We start from the raw sequence: 20,660 nt of genomic DNA on the forward strand, positions 1-20,660 counted from the left end.
GAAGGGTCTAGGCCCGAAACGTCAGCCTCTCTGCTCCTATGATGCTGCTTGGCCTGCTGTGTTCATCCAGCCCTGCACCTTGTTGTCTGAGAATGAATAAATGATGTTTTTTGTTACAATCCTGATGCAATCAATAATTGCAATTTTCAGTTACATCTTTAGTAGCTACATGGCTTCAGGAATAAAAACAGAAATTACTGAAGAATCTCAGCAGGTCTGGCAGTATCTATAGAGATAGAAACAAAGTTTGGAATGCTGCCAGATGTGCTGAGTTTCTCCAGCACTTTGTTTTTATTTTGTATTTGCAGCATTTGCAGTATTTTACCTTTGCTATGATTTTAGTTATGTCCACACTTCAGAAAGGAGAAGATAAAATTTGACAACAGTTTTGGTAATGAGTAAGTTTGGCATACTGGAATAAATCTCAAACAAAAATGATCTAGCACACAGCAACAGCCAGTACATTATTGCCTCTCAGTGAGTTAACAGAAGAGGTTCAGTCACCCGCCTTCCTGATACAAAGAACGTTTCTAACATATTGCTACACAAAACATTTTGAGACTCATTATAGGAGACATAATGCAATTAATTGGTTCTCAGAAACTTAGAAAGCCTATTAACAAAAAAATGTTCTCACATATGGTGTGGTCAACTAGTAAAGCTTCCATATCAGAAACTCACAAAGGAACATGAATAATGGAGGTTTTCAGTTAAGACTTCCACTTGTGCCTCAGCTGAATCAGAAATAAAGTGTGTTAATCCTGGTTTGACCTTTACATGGACAAACAAGCATGACTTTTGTCTGCGTGGAGCTCAAATTTCACCCTTGAGCTCATTACAGAGACGCAGTATCTTATGCTTATTGAACTTCCAATCTCATGATGACTTTGGCATCTGCTTGATCCTGACATAATTGGGCAAGAGTGTCAGATCTTGGGGGAGGAGGAAGGAGTGTAATATCAAACATATCCACAAGTAGCTCAGCATCAGTCTGCAGAGAGGACAACTCCATTTACAGAAGTCAAAAAGACAACAGCTGCAAAATAACTGGGTTCAACTCTGCCACTTGCTCTGAAGTGAGCACAGGGCTTCCACCATTAATTAGTCCTGATGCTAACTATTTCAGAAATCCTGGGGTCAGCTAATTTCTATATTTTTTGGGCAGGACAACAAAAGAGTTCCTTCAGAAATTGGAAATGGAATCCAAGAATGCAAGGAGCACAATTCTGATCACCTTAGAGCAAAATCTCAATTCTAACATCAAAAAACAAGATGGAATTGCAGGCTAGCTAGGTAACAAGTTCTAATCCACTAAAAAGTGCTGATACCTTTGGGGTTATAGTCTACCCAAGCTGCGGGTGATAGGATGTGAGTACCCTCATACCCACCAGCATTTTGTATTCCTTTTCTGTTCTCTTGAGCAAAAATAGCTCTCGTGCATGCATTCTCTTGACTCACACTTCGGATCATGCTACTGTAGCTTTCCCACTGTGTCTGATTATCTTGCATAAAGTTTCTTGCATAAATTTCTCTCCAGAAGCAAACCAGAAAGCAGCAAAGGAAAATGAAATTGTAGTAATACTAAGCAACTTTGCCACTTGCGTACACACTAACTCACCCACTAGATCATTCATTTCCTTCTCTCCACAGAAAGAATTGGAGCAGCTGGTAGTGGTTAAAGAAAATAGCAGGGCATTGTGCTTTTTTGTGTCCTTGCAAGGGAAATAGGTAGACTTTCACCTTCCCTCCATCATAAGGTCAGATGTGGGGATGTTCTCCACTGATTGCACAATATTCAGCATCATTCGCAACTCTTCAGACACTGAAGCAGTCCATGTTCAAATGCAACAAGTTCTGAATAATATCCAGGTTTGGGCTGACAAGTGGCAAGTGACATTTGCATCATACAAATGCCAGGCTATGATCATCCGCAATGGCCATCTAACCACCACCCCTCAACATTCATTGGTGTTACCTTCACTGTATCCCTCACTATCAATATCCTGGGGTTACCACTGACCAGAATCTGAACTGGACAAACCACAGAAACACAGTGGCTATGAGAGCAGGTCAGAGTCTAGGAATACTGTGGCGAATAACTCATCTCCTGACTCCCTAAAGCCTGTCTACCATGTTTTTTTTATTCATTTGTGGGATGTGGGCATCGCTGACTGGCCAGCATTTATTGCCCATCCCTAGCTGCCCTTGAGAAGGTGGTGGTGAGCTTCCTTCTTGAACTGCTGCAGTCCTCCTGCTGTAGGTTGACCCATAATTCCATGATGGAGGGAATTCCAGGATTTTGACCCAGCAACAGTGAAGGAACAGCGATATATTTCCAAGTCAGGACAGTGAGTGACTTGGAGGAGAACTTGCAGGTGGTGGTGTTCCTGTGTATCTGCTGCCCTTGTCCTTCTACATGTAAATGGTCATAGGTTTGGAAGGTGCTGTCTGAAGATCTTTGGTGAACTTCTGCAGTGCATCTTGTAGATAGTACACACTGAAGCTACTGAACATTGGTGGTGAAGGGAGTGAATGCTTGTGGATGTAGTGCAAATCAAGTGGGCTGCTTTATCCTGCAAAGTGTCAAGCTTCTTCAGTGTTATTGGGGCTGCATTTAACTAGGCAAGTGAAGAGTATTCCATCACATTCCTGACTTTGTGCCTTTAAGATGGTGGACAGGGTTTCAGAGTCAGGAGGTGAGTTATTTGCTGCTGGATTCCTAGCCTCTGACCTGCTCTTGTAGCCACCGTGTTTATGTAGTGAGTCCAGTTGAGTTTCCGGTCAATGATAACTCCCAGGATGTTGATAGTAGGGGATTCAGTGATGGTAGCACCATTGAATGACAAGGGACGGTGCTTAGATCGCTCTTACTTGTGATGGTCATAGCCTGGCATTTGTGTGGTGCAAATATCACTTGCCACTTGTCAGCCTAAGCCTGGATATTGTCCAGATCTTGTTGCATTTGAACATGGACTGCTTCAGTGTCTGAGGAGTCACGAATGATACTGAACATTGTGCAATCATTGATCATTCCCACTTCTGACCTTATGTTGGAGGAAAAGTCATTGATGAAACAGTTGAGGATGGTTGGGCTGAGGACACTACTCTGAGGAGCTCCTGCAGAGATGTCCTGGAGCTGAGATGATTGAACTCCAACAACCACGACCATCTTCCTATGTGTCAGGTATGACTCCGACCACTGGAGAGTTTACCCCCGATACCCATTGATTCCAGTTTTGCTAGAGCTCCTTGATGCCACGCTCAGTCGAATGCAGCCTTGATGTCAAGGCCTGTCACTGTCACCTCACCTCTGGAATTCAGCTGTTTTGTCCATGTTTGAACCAAGGCTGTAATGAGATCAGGAGCTGAGTGGCCCTGGCGGAACCCAAACTGGGTGTCACTGAGCAGGTTATTGCTGAGCAGGTGCTGCTTGATAGCACTGTTGGTGACACCTTCCATCACTTTACTGATGATTGAGAGGAGACTGATGGGGCAGTTATTGGTCAGGTTAGATTTGTACTGCTTTTTATGTGCAGGACATTCTTGGGGGCAATTTTCCACATTGTTGAGTATATACCAGTGTTGTAACTGTACTGGAACAGCTTGGCTAGGGGAGCGGCAAGTTCTGGAGCACAAGTCTTCAGTATTATTGCTGGAATGTTGTCAGGGCTCATAGCCTTTGCAGTATCCAGTGTCTCCAACCATTTCTTGATATCACGTGGAGTGAATCGAATTGGCTGAAGACTGGTATCGGTAATGCTGGGGGCCACTGGATCATCCACTTGGCACTTCAGGCTGAAAATTGCTGTGAAGGCTTCATCCTTACCTACAAGGCACAAGTCAGGAGTGTGATGGAATACTCCCCACTTGCCTGGATGGATACAGCCCCAGCAACACTCAAGAAGTTTGACACCGTCCAGGACAAAGCAGCTTCACTTGATTGGCACCACATCCACAAGGATCCACTCCCTCCACCACCGACGCACAGTAGCAGCAGTGTATACTATCTACAAAATGCACTGTAGAAATTTATGAAAAATCCTTAGACAGCACCTTCCAAGCCCACAACCATTTGCATCTGGAAGAACAAAGGCAGCGATACATGAGAACATCACCATCTTCAAGTTCCACTCCAAGCCACCCACCATCCTGACTTGGGAATATATTGCCGTTCCTTCACTGTCACTGGGTCAAAATCCTGGAATTCCCTCCTCAAAGGGCATCATGGGTCAACCCACAGCAGGTGGACTGCAGCGGCTCATGAAAGCAGCTCATCACCACTTTCTCAAGGACAAACAGGGACGGATAATAAATGCAGCAGTAGGCAGCGACACCCACATTCCACTAATGAACAAAACAAAAAGCTGGCAATGGGGCCCAGACAGGCACGGGGGTACCATTCTTTCTGATCATAATGACAATGGACGATTGTAGTCCAGGAGCAAGTTGGTCATCAGAAACTGAGCACATACAGTAAAGCTGGTGATCATAGAGGACAAAACACTGAAGGAAGCATAATGATCAGGCACATCTACTAGCATAAAAACCAAAAGAACTGCGGATGCTCTAAATCAAGAACAAAAACAGAAGTTTCTGGAAAATCTGAGCAGGTCTGGCAGCATCTGTGAAGAAAAAAATCAGAGTTAACGTTTCGGGTCCGGTGATCCTTCCAATGTTTTCCCAGCTATCATCAGTTCTGAAGAAGGGTCACCAGGCCCAAAACGTTAACTCTGATTTTTTCTTCACAGATGCTGAGCTTTTCCAGAAACTTTGTTTTTGTTCCATCTGCTGGCATGTTGAACATGAAGTTGCGCTGGGAAGCCTTGGCACTGCAGAGAAAAATTTTTGCTCTTTGAAGCCTGTTCTCATGATCTCTTTTGGTTGCTCTCACAGATGCACATATCCTCCCCAGGGCATATTCACCCTCCTGCTCCACAGTCCCGGATAGCAGTCAAGGAGCTGAGGAAGCACTGTCACACATTACAACCAAGTCCTCCTTCAGCAAGCACTATCACTTCTGTGGCGTTCAACTACTTGAATATCAACTGGGAATGTGAAAAAGTAAGAGGGAACAACGTTGTTCATCTGCATTAAAGAGATCTTTTTAGTCAGCATGTGAAAAAAAACAACATAAGGAGGCACAATTTTAAAGTTAAGCTTAGCATAGTAAGCTGGGGAAATTGATGAAATAGCATTGTGTGACTATTTTATAGATAGTGGCATAATATATTTTGATTTATTATCACTGTGGTAAAACACATAGTTGGGCAGAAGCATTGGTTCTAAATTGGAAACAAATTTTATAAAGCTGAGAAATGATTCGTCAAAAGTGTACTGAATGTGGCTACATGAAAGAAAATCAATGACAAATCAGTGGGAGGCCCTCAAAAGCAAGAGTCAATGGGTACAATGTAGACATGACCTCACAACAGAAAAGGTGGTACTGCCAAATCTCAGAGCCTTCCACAAATCAATGGGAAGACCACTTTCACTTTACAAGTAAGCGTTCATTGTCACCTTTTATACAATAATTGTCAAGAAATTGAGAGATCGAGGTGTCACCTACTCCAGCCCGGAGGGGAGTTTGACATGAAACATAGAAGACTACTGTCAATGATAATGTCACCCTCACCTTCTCTAAGGTTGCAGGTTTGCCTGCAATAGGTAACAGATTTCCTGAATACATCCTTAGAAAATGGAGGGGATGACCATTGTGAGTAATACTGGTGGGTGATGTTCCCTCCTAGACCGTACAGAAGTTCTGGCACAAACCTGACCTAAGTCAATACCTTTAGGTTACGGCATAAAAAAGTTAATGGGTCCATACACTTAAATGAATTAGAAGAACAACAATAATGGGCATGATGTTGCACTTTAGTGAGGTTAGGGAGGAGGATCCTTCCTTTTACTGAGAAGGTGTTCAACTATGTGAGGTTAGACAGCATTATCTGGAGGCCTGTGATTGTAAATGTGATTGGCGCCTACAAATAAACCCATAATGTCAGAAATGCAGGGCTACATAGATTTTTTTTAGCTACTGTATGCTTTCTAAATAAAATCATAAATTGCCAAAAGCTTTTGATAAAAATTATTTCTTTATCAATGATATTCGAACTGAATCAGTATTTTTCATCATGTTTAATTCATACAAACATCACAGAAACTTTATCTCATGTGCAACCTGTTCATTTCAGTGCATAGTATCTTAAGCTAATCTTGCACTGTACCTTAAACAGGCCAAGCTTGCGAGCCATCTACACACTGTGCTGCTGCATGGCTCACAGGGAATATTTCACAGAAGTAATTTTTATATAAACATTATTATACATTGTTGCTTGTTCTTTTTTGCGCTTTTTGATTTATAAATTCTGCTATTCACATCACTACAAATAGAAACAAATATTTCACTTGGTGTTTAATGATACTAAAGCACACAACTAACGTAACATATCAACATATGCAAACAGTGGTCAATATTGTGTGATCAAATGTTGCCTGATTAAATCTCCAGAGATATTGAAACAGGAAGCCAATCTTAATTAGCTGATGCATAAGAGGTTAATACTGTTTCAGGTGCAGGCCCTGAATGCCTGTACTTCTGCCTATACTAATATGTGGCTCACATACTTTCAGTTCTACGTACTGTATTGGATACTTAGGGCATCCAGTATACACCTGTAAAACAAGCAGTGCCAATAAATTTCTAGGGTATGAATTAAACTGTATAACTGACTTAACTTCTGAGTTCTATAAAAACTGATATTACAGCTGGCAGTCATCTGTGCACTGCAAACATGCAGATAGACAGCATAAGTGATCAAATCAAACACATTTAAATGCTGCTGTGGTCCAACTTTCTGGTAAATTGTCAAGTCATCAACCTTAAAAGGAAATGTCTTGTGACATATGGGAATGCATACAGCTGTATTAAAATACTGCTATATTAAAAGCTAACAATGTGATAAATATTTCTTTACAGAATGTTTCCTTTATTGGAATGCAATTGTGCTGACAAGTTGTTAACCTCCAAATTTACTTAGGGTTAAGTTTCGTTTGGTGGCAGAGCGCTAAACACATTTGCACTTTTTCACACAATTAATTTGCTCAATTATATCAAACTGGTCAATAATTGCTCCAAAATAATGCAGACAGAAACTGTGCAGCAATCTGTTATCCAGCAAGCCACCAGAGGAAATTAAAGGCTATGATTGCCCTTTAAACTCTTACTTTTCTTTTTAACTCTAAGAACAAAAACTAGTGAAGAAAATGGCTGTTAAATTAGTTATTTTAATTAAATTCATTAAAAGTCTACTATCCATTATATTAAATTGTTAATATTAAATAAAGCAACTGCTGTGGGTATAATTTCCATAGAAATGGAAGTCTAGTGTGTACATACCTGAGAAATCTTTCCAGATCATCTCTGCTGCACTGGGACCAGGAAACATCCCCCAAATTCTGTCCTTTAATCCATTCCCCAGACATAATATGGAGGCCATCTGCACAGGATGGATGATCATTGTCATGATTCATTCCCATACTGAATTTGAAAAAAAGTTTAAAATAAATGCATATTGTTTTACTGACAGATACAAAAAAAAATGAATAGTACAACCGAAGAATTTTAATAGCAGGACATTTATAATACATGAAACTTCTTCACATCAAATGTCTCAGATTAGGTCTTAAAAAGAAGGGCTAACAGATTCAGTGCAATTTCTTCAAACAACTATCTTTCTGGATTTCATTTTTTTTAGATTGTATTCTTAGACACTACTTCATCTAGGCGGAAAAGAACATTTAATCTTGGTGAAATATAAAGTCATTTGCATCCTTACAAGTGACATTAAAACAAGGAGGTAAATTGAAATAACTTAGATTGGTTAACAAAAATGTTATGCTTATTATTTTGAAAATAGTCAAAATGAATTATGGAGCAATAGAGGTTAGAAAAATTCTTCATTAGTTCAGAGGATTGCATTTTACTGTACTATGCGGTATTGTGACGTGGTCCCTCCACATTTACACATGGCATCTTAGACAATAGGATGGTACAAAAATAAATTTGGCCATATTATGCCCCAATTGCATTTCCAAGATCATTGACTCACACCATCAGGCAATGCTAATCAAATTGATGTTGCAATAGTAACATGGATTTAATTTTAAACATGAAAAGAAGCTACTGCCTATCACATTGACGTATTTAATCAAGTTTACTGAAACACCATCGATGTGATTACTGAGAAATCAAGAAGCAGAACATATTATGTAATCCAAGTCAAGCGGTAATTCATTGGCAATGTATTTTTTTCCTTATCAACTAAATTGATGTTAGCTTAAGCAACAAAAACAGAAATTGCTGGAAAAACTCAAACAGCATCTCTGGACAGAAATCAGAGTTAACATTTCAGGCCCAGTGACCCTTCCTAAGAACTGTATCTTAGCTTAAGGTTCTGCTGGAGATTTGAGAAGTTTCGGAAATTGTACCATGAGGTGCCACAGGATTTTGTGACTCTAAATAAATGACCTTTTCAACACTTTCAGCCAAGACCCCAACTAAAAGTGTAATGAAATAATACCATGAAAAAACTGTATACTTGTAGTTACTTGTCCTCTGAGTAATTATTGCATATGTTTGAAGTGGTCAAAAAGATCTTCAAGGATTACCTGGTTCAATAAACCAGCAGCTGAAGTGCCATTCATTTATCTATAGGCCATCAGGGAATCGTATAGAAACTCTTCCCTTAGAAGCTAAAGCTACATCTAACCTCATGTGGAGGTGCTGGTGTAGGACTGGGGTGGACAAGGTCAGAAGTCACCTGACACCAGGTCATAGTCCAACAGGTTTATTTGAAATCACAAGTTTTTGGAGCGCTGCCCCTTCATCAGAGGCACTGCCTTGAAAGCTTGTGATTTCACATAAACCTGTTGGACTATAATCTGGTGTCATGTGACTATTGACCTAAATCTAACATGAAACACAGATTCAAAAAGGGCCTATATCTATCATAACTTGATTTTACTCATGTGGTTATCACTTCTCTTTCAAAATCAACTTTTACTGTTAACATTTGTTACGCAGGTATCTTGGTCAAGACATTGCCTTCAGGAATGAGCCACATCCCTGGAGATCATATCAAACAGCATGTCACTTATGTAGATCGCAACAGGCAAGGTACTGGCAATACCCAACAAGGTGAGCTTGTAAAATTCAAAGCAGATTGCCAAGCATGTGCTAAGGATTATACTGACAACTAATTTAGAATAGTCAGGCTCGTAGTGTGGTACACTTGCATGTACTGGAAGCTACATATGTTAACACACAAAGCCCTGCTCATTGCAAACAGAAAGAATATATAACCACAAGGCAACTGCTTCAACTCAACAAAACAGGATGCAGTCATTCAAACAAAAGAAACAAAACAAAAACTGCTGGAAAAGCTCAGCAGATCTGGCAGCGTCTATGAAGGAAAAAACAGAGTTAACGTTTCAGAACAGAGGAAGGGTCACCAGACCCGAAACGTTAATTCTGTTTTTTCCTTCACAGATGTTGCCAGACCTGCTGAGCTTTTCCAGCAATTTCTGTTTTTGTTCCTGATTTACAGCATCCGCAGTTCTTTTGGTTTTTATTTAGGAGACAGCCATTTTCTGGTTCACTCCACAAAGCTCGGTCATCAACAACCACAGTCAATCTACTTAACTGTTTAACTTTAAACAAATCTCAGCAGTTAACTAAAAACCAAAAGAACTGAGGATGCTGGAAATCAGGAACACAAACAAAAACAGAAATTGCTGGAAGAACTCAGCAGGTCTGGCAGTACCTGAGGAGGAAAATCAGAGTTAATGTTTTGGGGCCAGTGACCCTTCTTCAGAACTGACCCAAAACATTAACTCTGATTTCTCTTCACAGATGCTGCCAGACCTGCTGAGTTTTTCCAGAAATTTCTGTTTTTGTTTTGACTCAGTAGTTAACTATAAGTCATCATCAAATTAGTGCATTCTCTATGGCAATGCTTGCTCCAATCAGAGTCTATGTGCCAACCAATCAGCACTTATGCATGCAGTATACAGCTTTTTTTAATACTTCGCATTGGTCTTATGGTGCATGACCTGATGTAAACACGATATCTTTGTTTTTCTGTGTTGTGGGCTGAAATGGATACAGCCTTGTTTTAAAATAAGCTAAGGACTGTGGAAAGGACTAGTGCACACTTTAAAACAAGCTATTCCAGCATTTATTGTAAGTGCTATTTACATTGTTGTTCATTCAACCTATGGAAACATTTTGATGCAGACAAGCTGGCACTAGGCTGTGTACAACACGAGATTCAGCTGGTAACAAGTAGCTGATTGGTGTGTGGAATTATGACCATTTGTTGATGATAAAGACCTTCAGCTTGCCAACAACTAAGTGATTGACTCTGAAGTAGCTGAGTAGCTAGTGGGTACAGACATGACAGCCAGAAGCCTTGGGACCTCAAAGGGCAGTTGTTATCCTTTTCTCTTCATTAAAAAAAACCTAAAGCCTGAAGAAAGCCTGTTTTACTTACTTCACCACCTTTAAACCAGTAAATCAGAGGAGATGTTATAAGTTGTGAACCAGTCACTCTGTGCCACTTACCAATAGGTGAAAATGCCTGGATAAGAGGAATTAATAAGCAACAGATCCTGGCAAGCCAAAAGGATCATTTCAGTAAAGTCTGGGACAAAAATCATTGAACAGCCTTCCCAGTTTTCCCCCCTCTCTATTTCATCATTTTTTTTAAGTCTGTCTGTATCTGTGCAGGGGGAGTTTGATAAGGGGGTTTAAGAGTTTTAACCAGAAGAGTTATATGTCCACTCTTTGTCATAAATGCTAATTCTTCTTAAGTGCAAAAACTGGTCTGTGCTTTTTGTTAACCCGTTACTAAAAAGACAAGTAAATTGGGAAATTCAAAGTAAATTTTATAAAGTTTAACTTTTATGACAACTTTGGGAATAGTGGGGCTAGATTTCCAGATCACAGGAGGTGTGACACTGATGTGTGCAAGACAAAAAGCTTTGACAAATGTGCCTTTATTTCTGTGATTCTCATTTTATGCTGATGGCAAGTTATCGCCTAATTTGGTTACTTGCAATTACTTCATTTATATAAAACCATGCTTCAGGTGCAGCACATCATTTTTCAATTATAAGGGAAAAGTTTTTTCTGCACACTTTGAGAAATATATCATTTTAAATGCAGGGTTACAACTTAGTTTTACATAATGCACAGTAAAGAAAAGCATCCCACTGGCTCGCATGGTTTTTTCAAATCATTTACCAAATTTTACTTCTCATGAATTTCAAGAAGATTGTAAGTTTATTCAATCTATTTCAACCATTTATTACAGAACAATTAACAATGATTAGTGATAAATCTCTTCAGAAAAACTGAATAATTCAATGGATTACAAGTTGATACGCTGAGCCATAATGGAATACTAATTAGTGTATCTCAATCCAAATGGCCTGATTAAAATCCTATGCCAAAAGTTCTCCCTGGATTTTAGTGTATACTGAAGCTACCATAGACAACATATATCAATCTGCATGCCAAGTCTTTCACATTGTCCAACAAGAACTAGATTTTAAACAATCCTGCCTGAAACCTTCTTTAAGCATTAGATGGTTCACAGCTGCACTGGATGAAAGTAGTGCCAATACCGCATACATTTTAAATAAAATCCTTAAACAGAGAATAAATTGAAACAAAGCTTTATTATGGAGAAGTTAGGAGATGATGAATATAACAATCTCATCAAAAGAAACATCATAGATTGTCTACATATGACAAAATAGAATGATTAGGAACCTTTTATGTACACTGTGCCTTAAAGCTAACAATATGTCGATCAGAACTAAAATGAAATGGACATGAATGTGAAATGATAGTAACTCATTCAATTTCACCATTATTGAATATTTTCAAAAGTTATAATTTTCCAACAGGACATTTTCAATTAAAGAGGTCAGTTGAGCACTTCAACATTAGCAGGCCATTAAGTTGTCGCTAATGTCAAACCTAAGTTTGGACAGACATTCAAAGTGGAGTTCATATCTAAAGGTTATTTATTTTGAATGAATTGCATTTTTGTATGCCTGTCCTTTCTAATTAACTGTATGAGGTTTGTCTTAGGATTTGGTAGGTCTGGTGTTATACAAGTCAGACAAACCTGTTTTACTCCAGACAAAGGATTTCATTGCTTCATGTCAGTACAAGTGTTTTAAGGTCACACATAGTGCAAGGATATGCAGAGTAACACTGCCCCACTCTTCCCAACAATAAGCCTCAGCATTCACCTAAGAGATTCTGCTAGTTCAGAGTTTTCTATATCGTTAGCATCGATACTGCAGCCTCTCACGGGGGTATTGCCAAAAGAACAGAAAAGCTGGTGGGCAGGTGTATATAGCATAATCAATTCCCTGTGCTGTATCCGGGTCTTACAGGCTCACCAAAATGGAATCTTATCCCCTATATTTCTTAATACATTATACCTTTTAAATCTGTTCTGCCACTATAACCTTACCAAAGTCTGTCCACCTGTCTATACTTCATAACACCTTTGGTCGCATGACACTGATAAATGAGCAGCCAGTGCTCCTGGGTTTGGTCAGACTCGTCTTATAGAGCCATAGAGGTATCAAGCAGGGAAACAAGCCCTTCAGACCAATGGGCTTGACAGAGTGCACAGCTAGAGAATAAAACCTCCCTGTTGAGTTGCAGTCAACAATAATTTTGTTTATACAAACAACAAAGAACAATACAGCACAAGAACACGCCCTTTGGCTCACCAAAACTGTGCTGAGACACAAAGCCTTTCTAAACTAAAAATCTTTTGCCTCTATGTGATCCATATCCGTCTATTTCCTGCCTATTCATGTATCTGCCTATTCATGTATCTTAAACGTTGCTATTGTATCTGCTTTCACCATCTCCTCTGCCAGTGCATTCTAGGCACTTACCACCATCTTTGCAAAAAAACTTTCCTCACACATCTCCTTTAAACTTACCCCTTTTTACCTTAGACTTATGTCCCCTAGTAATTGATATTTCTGCTCTGGGGAAAAAGACACTGACTATCCATTCTATCAATGCCTGTCATAATTTTGTAAATCTCTATCAGTTGCCCCTCAGCCTCTGACATTCAAGCAAAAACAAACAGTGTTTGTCCAATCTCTCCTCCTTGCTAACACCCTCCAAACCAAGCAACATCCTGGTAAATCTTTTTTCTACTCTCTCCAAAGCCTCCACATTCTTCTGGTAGTGTGGTGACCAGAACTATATGCAGTATTCTAAGTGTGGCCTTACTAAAGTTTTATACAGCTGCAACATGACTTGCCAATTTTTATACTGCATGCCTCTTGGCCATCTACTCTACTTGTGTTGCCACTTTCAGGGAACTGCGGACGTGTATACCTCGATCCCTCTGTATTTTAATGCTACTAAGGGGTTTTTCCATTTACTCTAGATCTACTTTCTGCATTAGACCTTCCAAAATACATCACCTTGCATTTATCTGGATCAAACTCCATCTGTCATTTCTTAGCCCAAGTCTCCAGCCTATCTACATCCTGCTGTATCCTGTGGCAATCTTTCTCACTACCAACAGCTCCTCCAACCTTCGTGTCATCCGCAAACTTACTAACCAGGCCACCTACATTCTCCTCCAAATCATTTCTGTATATTACAAAGAACAGGAGTCCCAGCATTCATCCCTGTGAGACATCACTGGTCACAGATCTCCAGTCAGAAAAACATCCTTCCACCACTACTCTGTCTTCTATGACAAAGCCTGTTCTGGATCCATCTTACCAACTCACCACAGATCCCACATGACTTCACCTTTTGTATCAGCCTGTTATGAGGGGCCTTGTCAAAGGCCTTGCTAAAGTTCATGTAGGTAATATCCATCATTCTTGCTCAATAAACTCAATCGAGTTTGTGAGACACGATCTTCCCCTCATAAAGCCATGCTGCCTGTGTTAATAAGGCCATATTTTTCCAAATATGAATAAAACCTGTCCCTGAAAATCTGCTCCAATAATTTCCCTATCACTGAAATAAATTTCACTGGCCTCTTATTTCCCAGATTTTCACTGATGCCTTTCTTAAACAAAGGAACAACATTGGCTATTCTCTAGTTCTCTGGGACCTCACCTGTGACTATAGAGGTTATAAAGATTTCAAACAATTTTCTCCCTCAGTATTCTGGAATAGATCCCATCAGGTCCGAGGGACTTGCCTTCTTTAATGCTTTTCAAAACACCCAACATTACCTCCTTCTGTTATACCAACATGCCCCAGCGTATCAACATACTCCTCTCTTGACTCACCATCCAGCATGTCCTTCTCCTTTGTGATGCAAAGTATTCTTTAAGGACCTCTCCCACTTCCTCCAGTTCCAAGCATAAATTCTCTCCTTTGTCCTTGAGTGAATTTACACTTTCCCTGGCTACCCTTTTGATCCTTTATAGGTATAAAAACCCTTGGGATTTTCCTTAATCCTGCTTGCTGTGATCATTTCATAGCATCTTTTAGCCCTTCTAACTCCTGGTTACAGTTCTTTCCTGGTTTTATTCCTCAAGTGTTCTGTCTGTCTTCAGTTTCCTAAAGATTATGTGCCTTTTTCTTTCTGACTAAGCTCACAATTTCTCTTATTATCCAACATCTGAATGTTGCCATCCTTATTGTTCATTTTCACATGAACGTGTTGGTCCTGAATTATAATCAATTGGCCTTTAAAAAGATTCCCACAAACAGATATGGATTTACCACCAAACAGTCAACCCCAATCTCCATTCCCCAGTTCCTGCCTCCTATGGTGATAGTTAGCCTTTCCCCAATTTAGTAATTAAGTAACTTAAAACATACAGAATTATGATCATTGTTCCAGAAACGTTCTCCCAGTGATGCTTCAATCACCTGGCTGGGCTCATTCTCCAATATCAGGTCTATGATGGCCCCTTCCCTAGTTGGACTATTTACATATTGCTTCAAGAAACCCTACTGGACACACTTGACAAATTTACCCCTTGGCACTATGGGAGTCCCAGTCAGTATTAGGGAAATTAAAATCTCCCACCACAACAACCCTCTTGTTCTTACATTTTTCATACATAATCTGACCACATCTGTTCCTCTATCATCCACTGGTTGATGGGAGGGCTGTCGTACAATCCCATCAAAGTAATTGCACTCTTCCTATTCCTGACCTCTCCCCATATGGCCTCGCTGGATCAGCCGTCCAGGGTGTCCTCCCTCAGTACAGATGTGATATTCTCCATTGTCAGTAACGCAACTTCCCCACCCCTTTTATACCCTTCACTATCTGGGTGGCAGTGGTTAGCACTGCTGCCTCACAGCGCCAGGGACCCGGGTTTGATTCCACCCTCAGGCGACCGTCTGAGTGGAGTTTGCACGTTCTCCCTGTGTCTGCGTGGGTTTCCTCTGGGTATTCCGGTTTCCTCCCACAGTCCAAAGATGTGCAGGCTAGGTGGATTGGCCATGCTAAATTGCCCATAGTGTTCAAGGATGTGTAGATTAGGTGAGTTATAGGGTGATGGGTCTGGGTGGGATGCTCTGAGGGTCAGTGTGGACTTGTTGGGCCAAAGGGCCTGTTTCCACACTGTGGGAATTTAATGATTCTATCTCACCTGAAAACTTCTAAATCCTGCAATGTTAAGCTGCCACTCTTGTCCCTCTCTCAACCAAGTCTCTGTAATAGCCACAACATCATAATTAAATGTGTTTTGGTCTCCTTTTCTGAGGAAGGATGCTCTTGTTCTCGACGGAGTGCAGCGAAGGTTTACCAGGCTGATTCCAGGGACTGACATATAAGGAGCAATTGAATAGGTTAGGATTATTTTTGCTGGAATTCAGATGAATGGTGGGGGGGGGAGGGGTGGGGACAGGGGATCTCAGAGACTTATAATATTCTAACAAGACTAGACAGGGTAGATGCAGGGAGGATGTTCCCGATGGTGGGTGTGTGCAGAGCCAGGGGTCATAGTATGAGGATTCAGGGTAGGTGATTTAGGACGGAGATGAGGAGACATTTCTCCACCCAGAGAGTGGTGAGCCTGTGGAATTCATTACCACAGGAAGTAGTTGATGCCAAAGCATCGAATGTATTCAAGAGGCGGCTAGATATAGCACTTGGGGTGAATGGGATCAAAGGTTATGGGGAGAAAGCAGGATTAGGCTGTTAAGTTGGATGATCAGCCATGATTGTGAAGAATGGTGGAGCAGGCTTGAAGGGCTGAATGGTCTCCTCCTGCTCCCATCTTTTATGTTTCTATGTTCCTAAATTCATCTGCCTTACCTGTCATGTTCAGAGTCATACAGCACAGAAACAGATCTTTCAGTCCAACCAGTCCATACTGACCATAATCCCAAACTAAACTAGTCCCACCTGCCTGCACCTGGAGCATAGCCCTCCAAATATTTCTTATTCATGTACTTATCCAAACGTCTTTTAAACATTGTTACTGTACCTGCATCCACCACTTCCTCTGGAAGATCAAACCACACATGAGCCACCCTCTGTGTTCCAGTGGAAAAATGTCCCACCCTGTCCAGCCTCTCACTACAACTCAAACTCACCAGATCCAGCAACATGCTGGTAAATCTTTTTTGAACCTTCTCAACTTGGTGATGTCCATCCTACAACAGGGCGACCAAAGCTGGATACAGTAATCCAGAACAGTCCTCACCAGCGTCCTGTACAACCTTAACATACTCCTCAAATTAAAACAAACACACCTCAGGCCACCAGTCCCGCCATGTTCAATAATCTCTCCATCTTCCTCTCAGCATTATGTTCTTAACCGCTGACTCCTCCCTGGTCATTTCACTTGCTGATCTACTGCTCTGATTCCTGCCCCTGGCACACTAATTTAAACTGTCCCCATCAGCAACTTCCCTGCCAGTATATGGGTGCCTTCCAGGTTAGGCCCAACACGTTCATCTTGTACAGGTCCCACCTGCCCTGGAAGACATTCCAATGATCCCCATACCTAAAGCCCTCCTTTCTACACCAGCAATTTAGCCACATATTAATCTGCACTATTCCTAGCCTCACTGGCACATGGCACAGGAAGTATTCTTGAGATTATAGTGCAAGAAGTCCTGTTTTTCAAATTACTACCTACACTCCCTGAACTCTGTTTGCATGACCTTGCCACTGTTCCTTCCTGTATCATTTGAGCCAAATGTGTACCACAGCCTCTGGCAGCTGACCTCCTTTTTGAAAATGTACCATGCCAGCTCAGAGACATTCTTGATCCTGGCACTAGGGAGGAAGCACACCCTCCTGGAGTCTCTTTTGCAGCCACAGAAACGCCTATCTGTGTCTCTGACTATACAATCTCCTATTACTACTGCTCTCCTGGACTTTGATCCCCAAACACGGTACATTTTTGGAAACTGTAACACATCCCAGCTGTATGACAGGGCCAGCTGTGGTGTCCCCACTCTCGTTGCTGATATCGCCTGATAGGCAATTCCGTTCCCCATCTCCACTCCTCCCCACCACCACCCGCTCACCCACCCCCCACTACCCCCTCCCCCACCCTTGCCAACATGGTATACTTGTCAGAGAGGGGGATAGCCACAGGGGCTCACACACTGTCTGCCTGTCCTGTCTGGTGGTCACCCATCTATCTACCCGAACCTTTGGTGTGACCATATGTCTTAAACTCCTGCCTATGACGCTTTTTTGTCTCCTGCTAGCTCCTAAGTGTGTCCAACTGCCACTCCAACCGCTCCATGCATTCTGATAGGAGCTGCAATTGGACACACTTCCTGTAGATGTAGTCGTCAATATCACAGGAACAGCAGAGGTTCGAGCATCAATTACTGGGGCTCACTACCCATGACATCTTGTCAACCAGGAAATGACCTACTTTCTATTTCCCAGTCAGTTAGTCAATCTTCTATCCGTACCAATATGTTACCCTCTACAATATGAGCATTTATTTTCTGCAATAATCTTTTGTGGCATTTTATCGAATGCCTTCTGGAAATCGAAGTGCAGTTCCTCCACTGGTTTCCTTTTACCCACAGTATGTTATTTCTTCAAAGAACTCCAATATAGATTGAAAAGAAAATCATGTTCTAGCCACAAAACTATTTGACTCTACCTGATTAGATGAACCTAAGTACCTTGCTAACATTTCTTTAATAATAGCACTAACATCTTCCCTATGACAGTATTGAGCTAACAGGCCATTAACTAATCCATAAAGCACTAAAAGTAATTATTTAATTTGATGAACATTGTGAGACAAACAAAATGAATTCAAGTCCTTTGTTTCAAACATGAGGACATTATGACAGTATGCCCAATTATAATTTGAGGATTTGATCGTACCCATAAAAGACTTCAGTTGTATCATACCCAGACAATGAATGACTTCCTGAAAGGTTTTAGTCATGAAATTGGAATCTTCACACAACTGGACCTTTGAGTGATGAACTAGGTTAACTTCTCTACCTCTGCATTAGCAGTAATTGTTCTTAGATGTAAGTTCTCTGGGAATCACTTAGCCACATCCATGATAGTACAGATACTGGTGTCTTACTTTAAGATAGAGGTCTCATGCAATCCACCAGTATCTGACAAAATGACTTCACAAAAACTGCCATGGGACTTACAAATGATGGCTGATTGCATGCTAAAAGTTTCTAAACATAGCATATTTTATGAAAACGTAACACATTCACTGTGAGGACCAGGCCTGCAAAAATGTTGAATTAAGTACACATGGCTATTCTGGATTCCGACATGTCTTGCCATAAGAATTTCATGGTCTATCCTTCATATTGTTTGATGATATTTGCATTGTATTTCCATCTGATGAACCACTGTCCATTCTTCATGTATATGTCTGCAAGAAGTGTCCACTTTGTCATCAGAATCTCATTTTGACATTGTAGCTTTCTGGAATTCCCTCTGTTTCAATTTCAGTTTGAGCTGGTTGGGTTAGATTAGGTAACTCCGCATCAACTTGTTGGCCCTTGCTCAGAGAACACTTACTGAACAGTAATTACTGAACTTACTAACAGACTACCCAAATCCCCAAAGAAAGTTTCGAAAAACCAAGTATCTGTCTATGGTGTCAACTTGACTTTGAACAATAGGATTTGTTCAACCCAAAAATTCCTGGATTTCTTTTTCCCTGAAACTGCTCTTTCTTTGACTTCACTTGGGCCCTTCTGTGACCAATGGAGAAGTGACAGCCTTCACTCCTCCAAATCCATTCCCAAATGTATGTTAACTCCATCTACAGATAAACTAATCCTAATCCTCAAAGTTACTGTTCTCGTCATTAGGTCACAATCTAGGGCCAACTGATTTAAAAAGGTATGGGTCTATAATGCCCATTTATATAATTTACTAAAACTTTGACATTGATGTCACCCTCTGGGGGAAGAGTCATGGCTTGAGTGGCTCCTGTATCAATAAATATGACGATAGGTTGACTTGCCTCATTTGAGGAATAAGAAGTTCCTTTTAACGCAAATCTCCTTAAACTCAGGGGCATGTTGTTTGCTTGCACGCACAGAATGTTAGCATTTTGGTCTCACAGTTGCAGGCAGACCTACAACATTAATCTGTTGTACTCTCAGTCAGACGTCCAATCTTTGCAATAACTGTGTATCCCAATCAGACCCATAAATTTACCTCACAGCCTCCAGTCTTCTACCTGATATAACAGGAGGGCTTTTCTTTCAGAAATGGGAGCTCTGCAGTTGGTTCCACTCTAACTTATCCAACAATAACCAGTCATGAACATATGAAGATACCACTCTAGGTACAAATATGCCCAGCTTTATCATAGGTTCTGCTTGAATCTCTTCAATCTGAATGTTACCACTCTCTCCTCCAATACCTTCCCAGTGTTGGTCCTTTTGGTCGGATTGCTTTCACTTAGTTCCAATTTGACTTAGTAAATCCTAACCAAAGTTCCCTTCTAGAGTTGTACAATCATTTCCAAAGTTCTGCAAAATCTATCTGACTGACCTGCAGATACGTGATAGAGCTATGGGCCATTCAGCTTGTGGGCCCAGACAGAATTGTATTGATTTGTGTTCTATGAAGAATGAGCTGGGTATTATGGTAATTTCTATTACTTCCTATACTTTAACGATCTAGATGAAAGAACAGAGGGCATTGTTGCTAAGTTTGCAGATGATACAAAGATAAGTGGAGGGACAGGTATTGCTGAGGAAGCATGGAGACTGCAGAAGGACTTGGACAGACTAGGAGAACAGGCAAAGAAGTGCCAGATGGAATACATTGTGAACTTTGGTAGGAAGAATAGAAGCGTAGATTTTTCTGTGGAGTAAGGCTTTGGACATCTGAAGCACAAAGGGACTTGGGATTTCCAGGTTAAGGATTCTCTTAAGGTTAACATTCAGGTTCAGTTGGCAGTTACAAAGGCAAATGCAACGTTAGCAATCATTTCAAGAGGATTAGAATACAAGAGCAGAGATGTGCTGCTGAGGCTGTATAAAGTTCTGGCCAGACAACATTTGGAATATTGTGTGCAGTTTTGAGACGCATATCTAAGGAAGGATGTGCTGGCATTGGAGGGGTCCAGAGGAAGTTTACATGAATGATCCTGGGGGTGAA

General features: G+C 40.9%; 1 protein-coding gene across 1 annotated transcript in view; it reads right to left on the bottom strand.

The window, feature by feature from the left end:
* The window catches only part of LOC109920043 (A disintegrin and metalloproteinase with thrombospondin motifs 19-like), a 412,216-nt gene that overhangs the window by 248,978 nt on the left and 142,578 nt on the right, over positions 1–20,660 (bottom strand). The window contains exon 9 of the mRNA XM_048619810.1: positions 7,400–7,540. Within this exon, the coding sequence (XP_048475767.1) occupies positions 7,400–7,540 (141 nt within the window). The remainder of the gene's footprint in view (positions 1–7,399; positions 7,541–20,660) is intronic.

Source organism: Rhincodon typus, chromosome 3, assembly GCF_021869965.1.
Source record: "Rhincodon typus isolate 14 chromosome 3, sRhiTyp1.1, whole genome shotgun sequence".
Lineage (NCBI taxonomy): Eukaryota > Metazoa > Chordata > Chondrichthyes > Orectolobiformes > Rhincodontidae > Rhincodon > Rhincodon typus.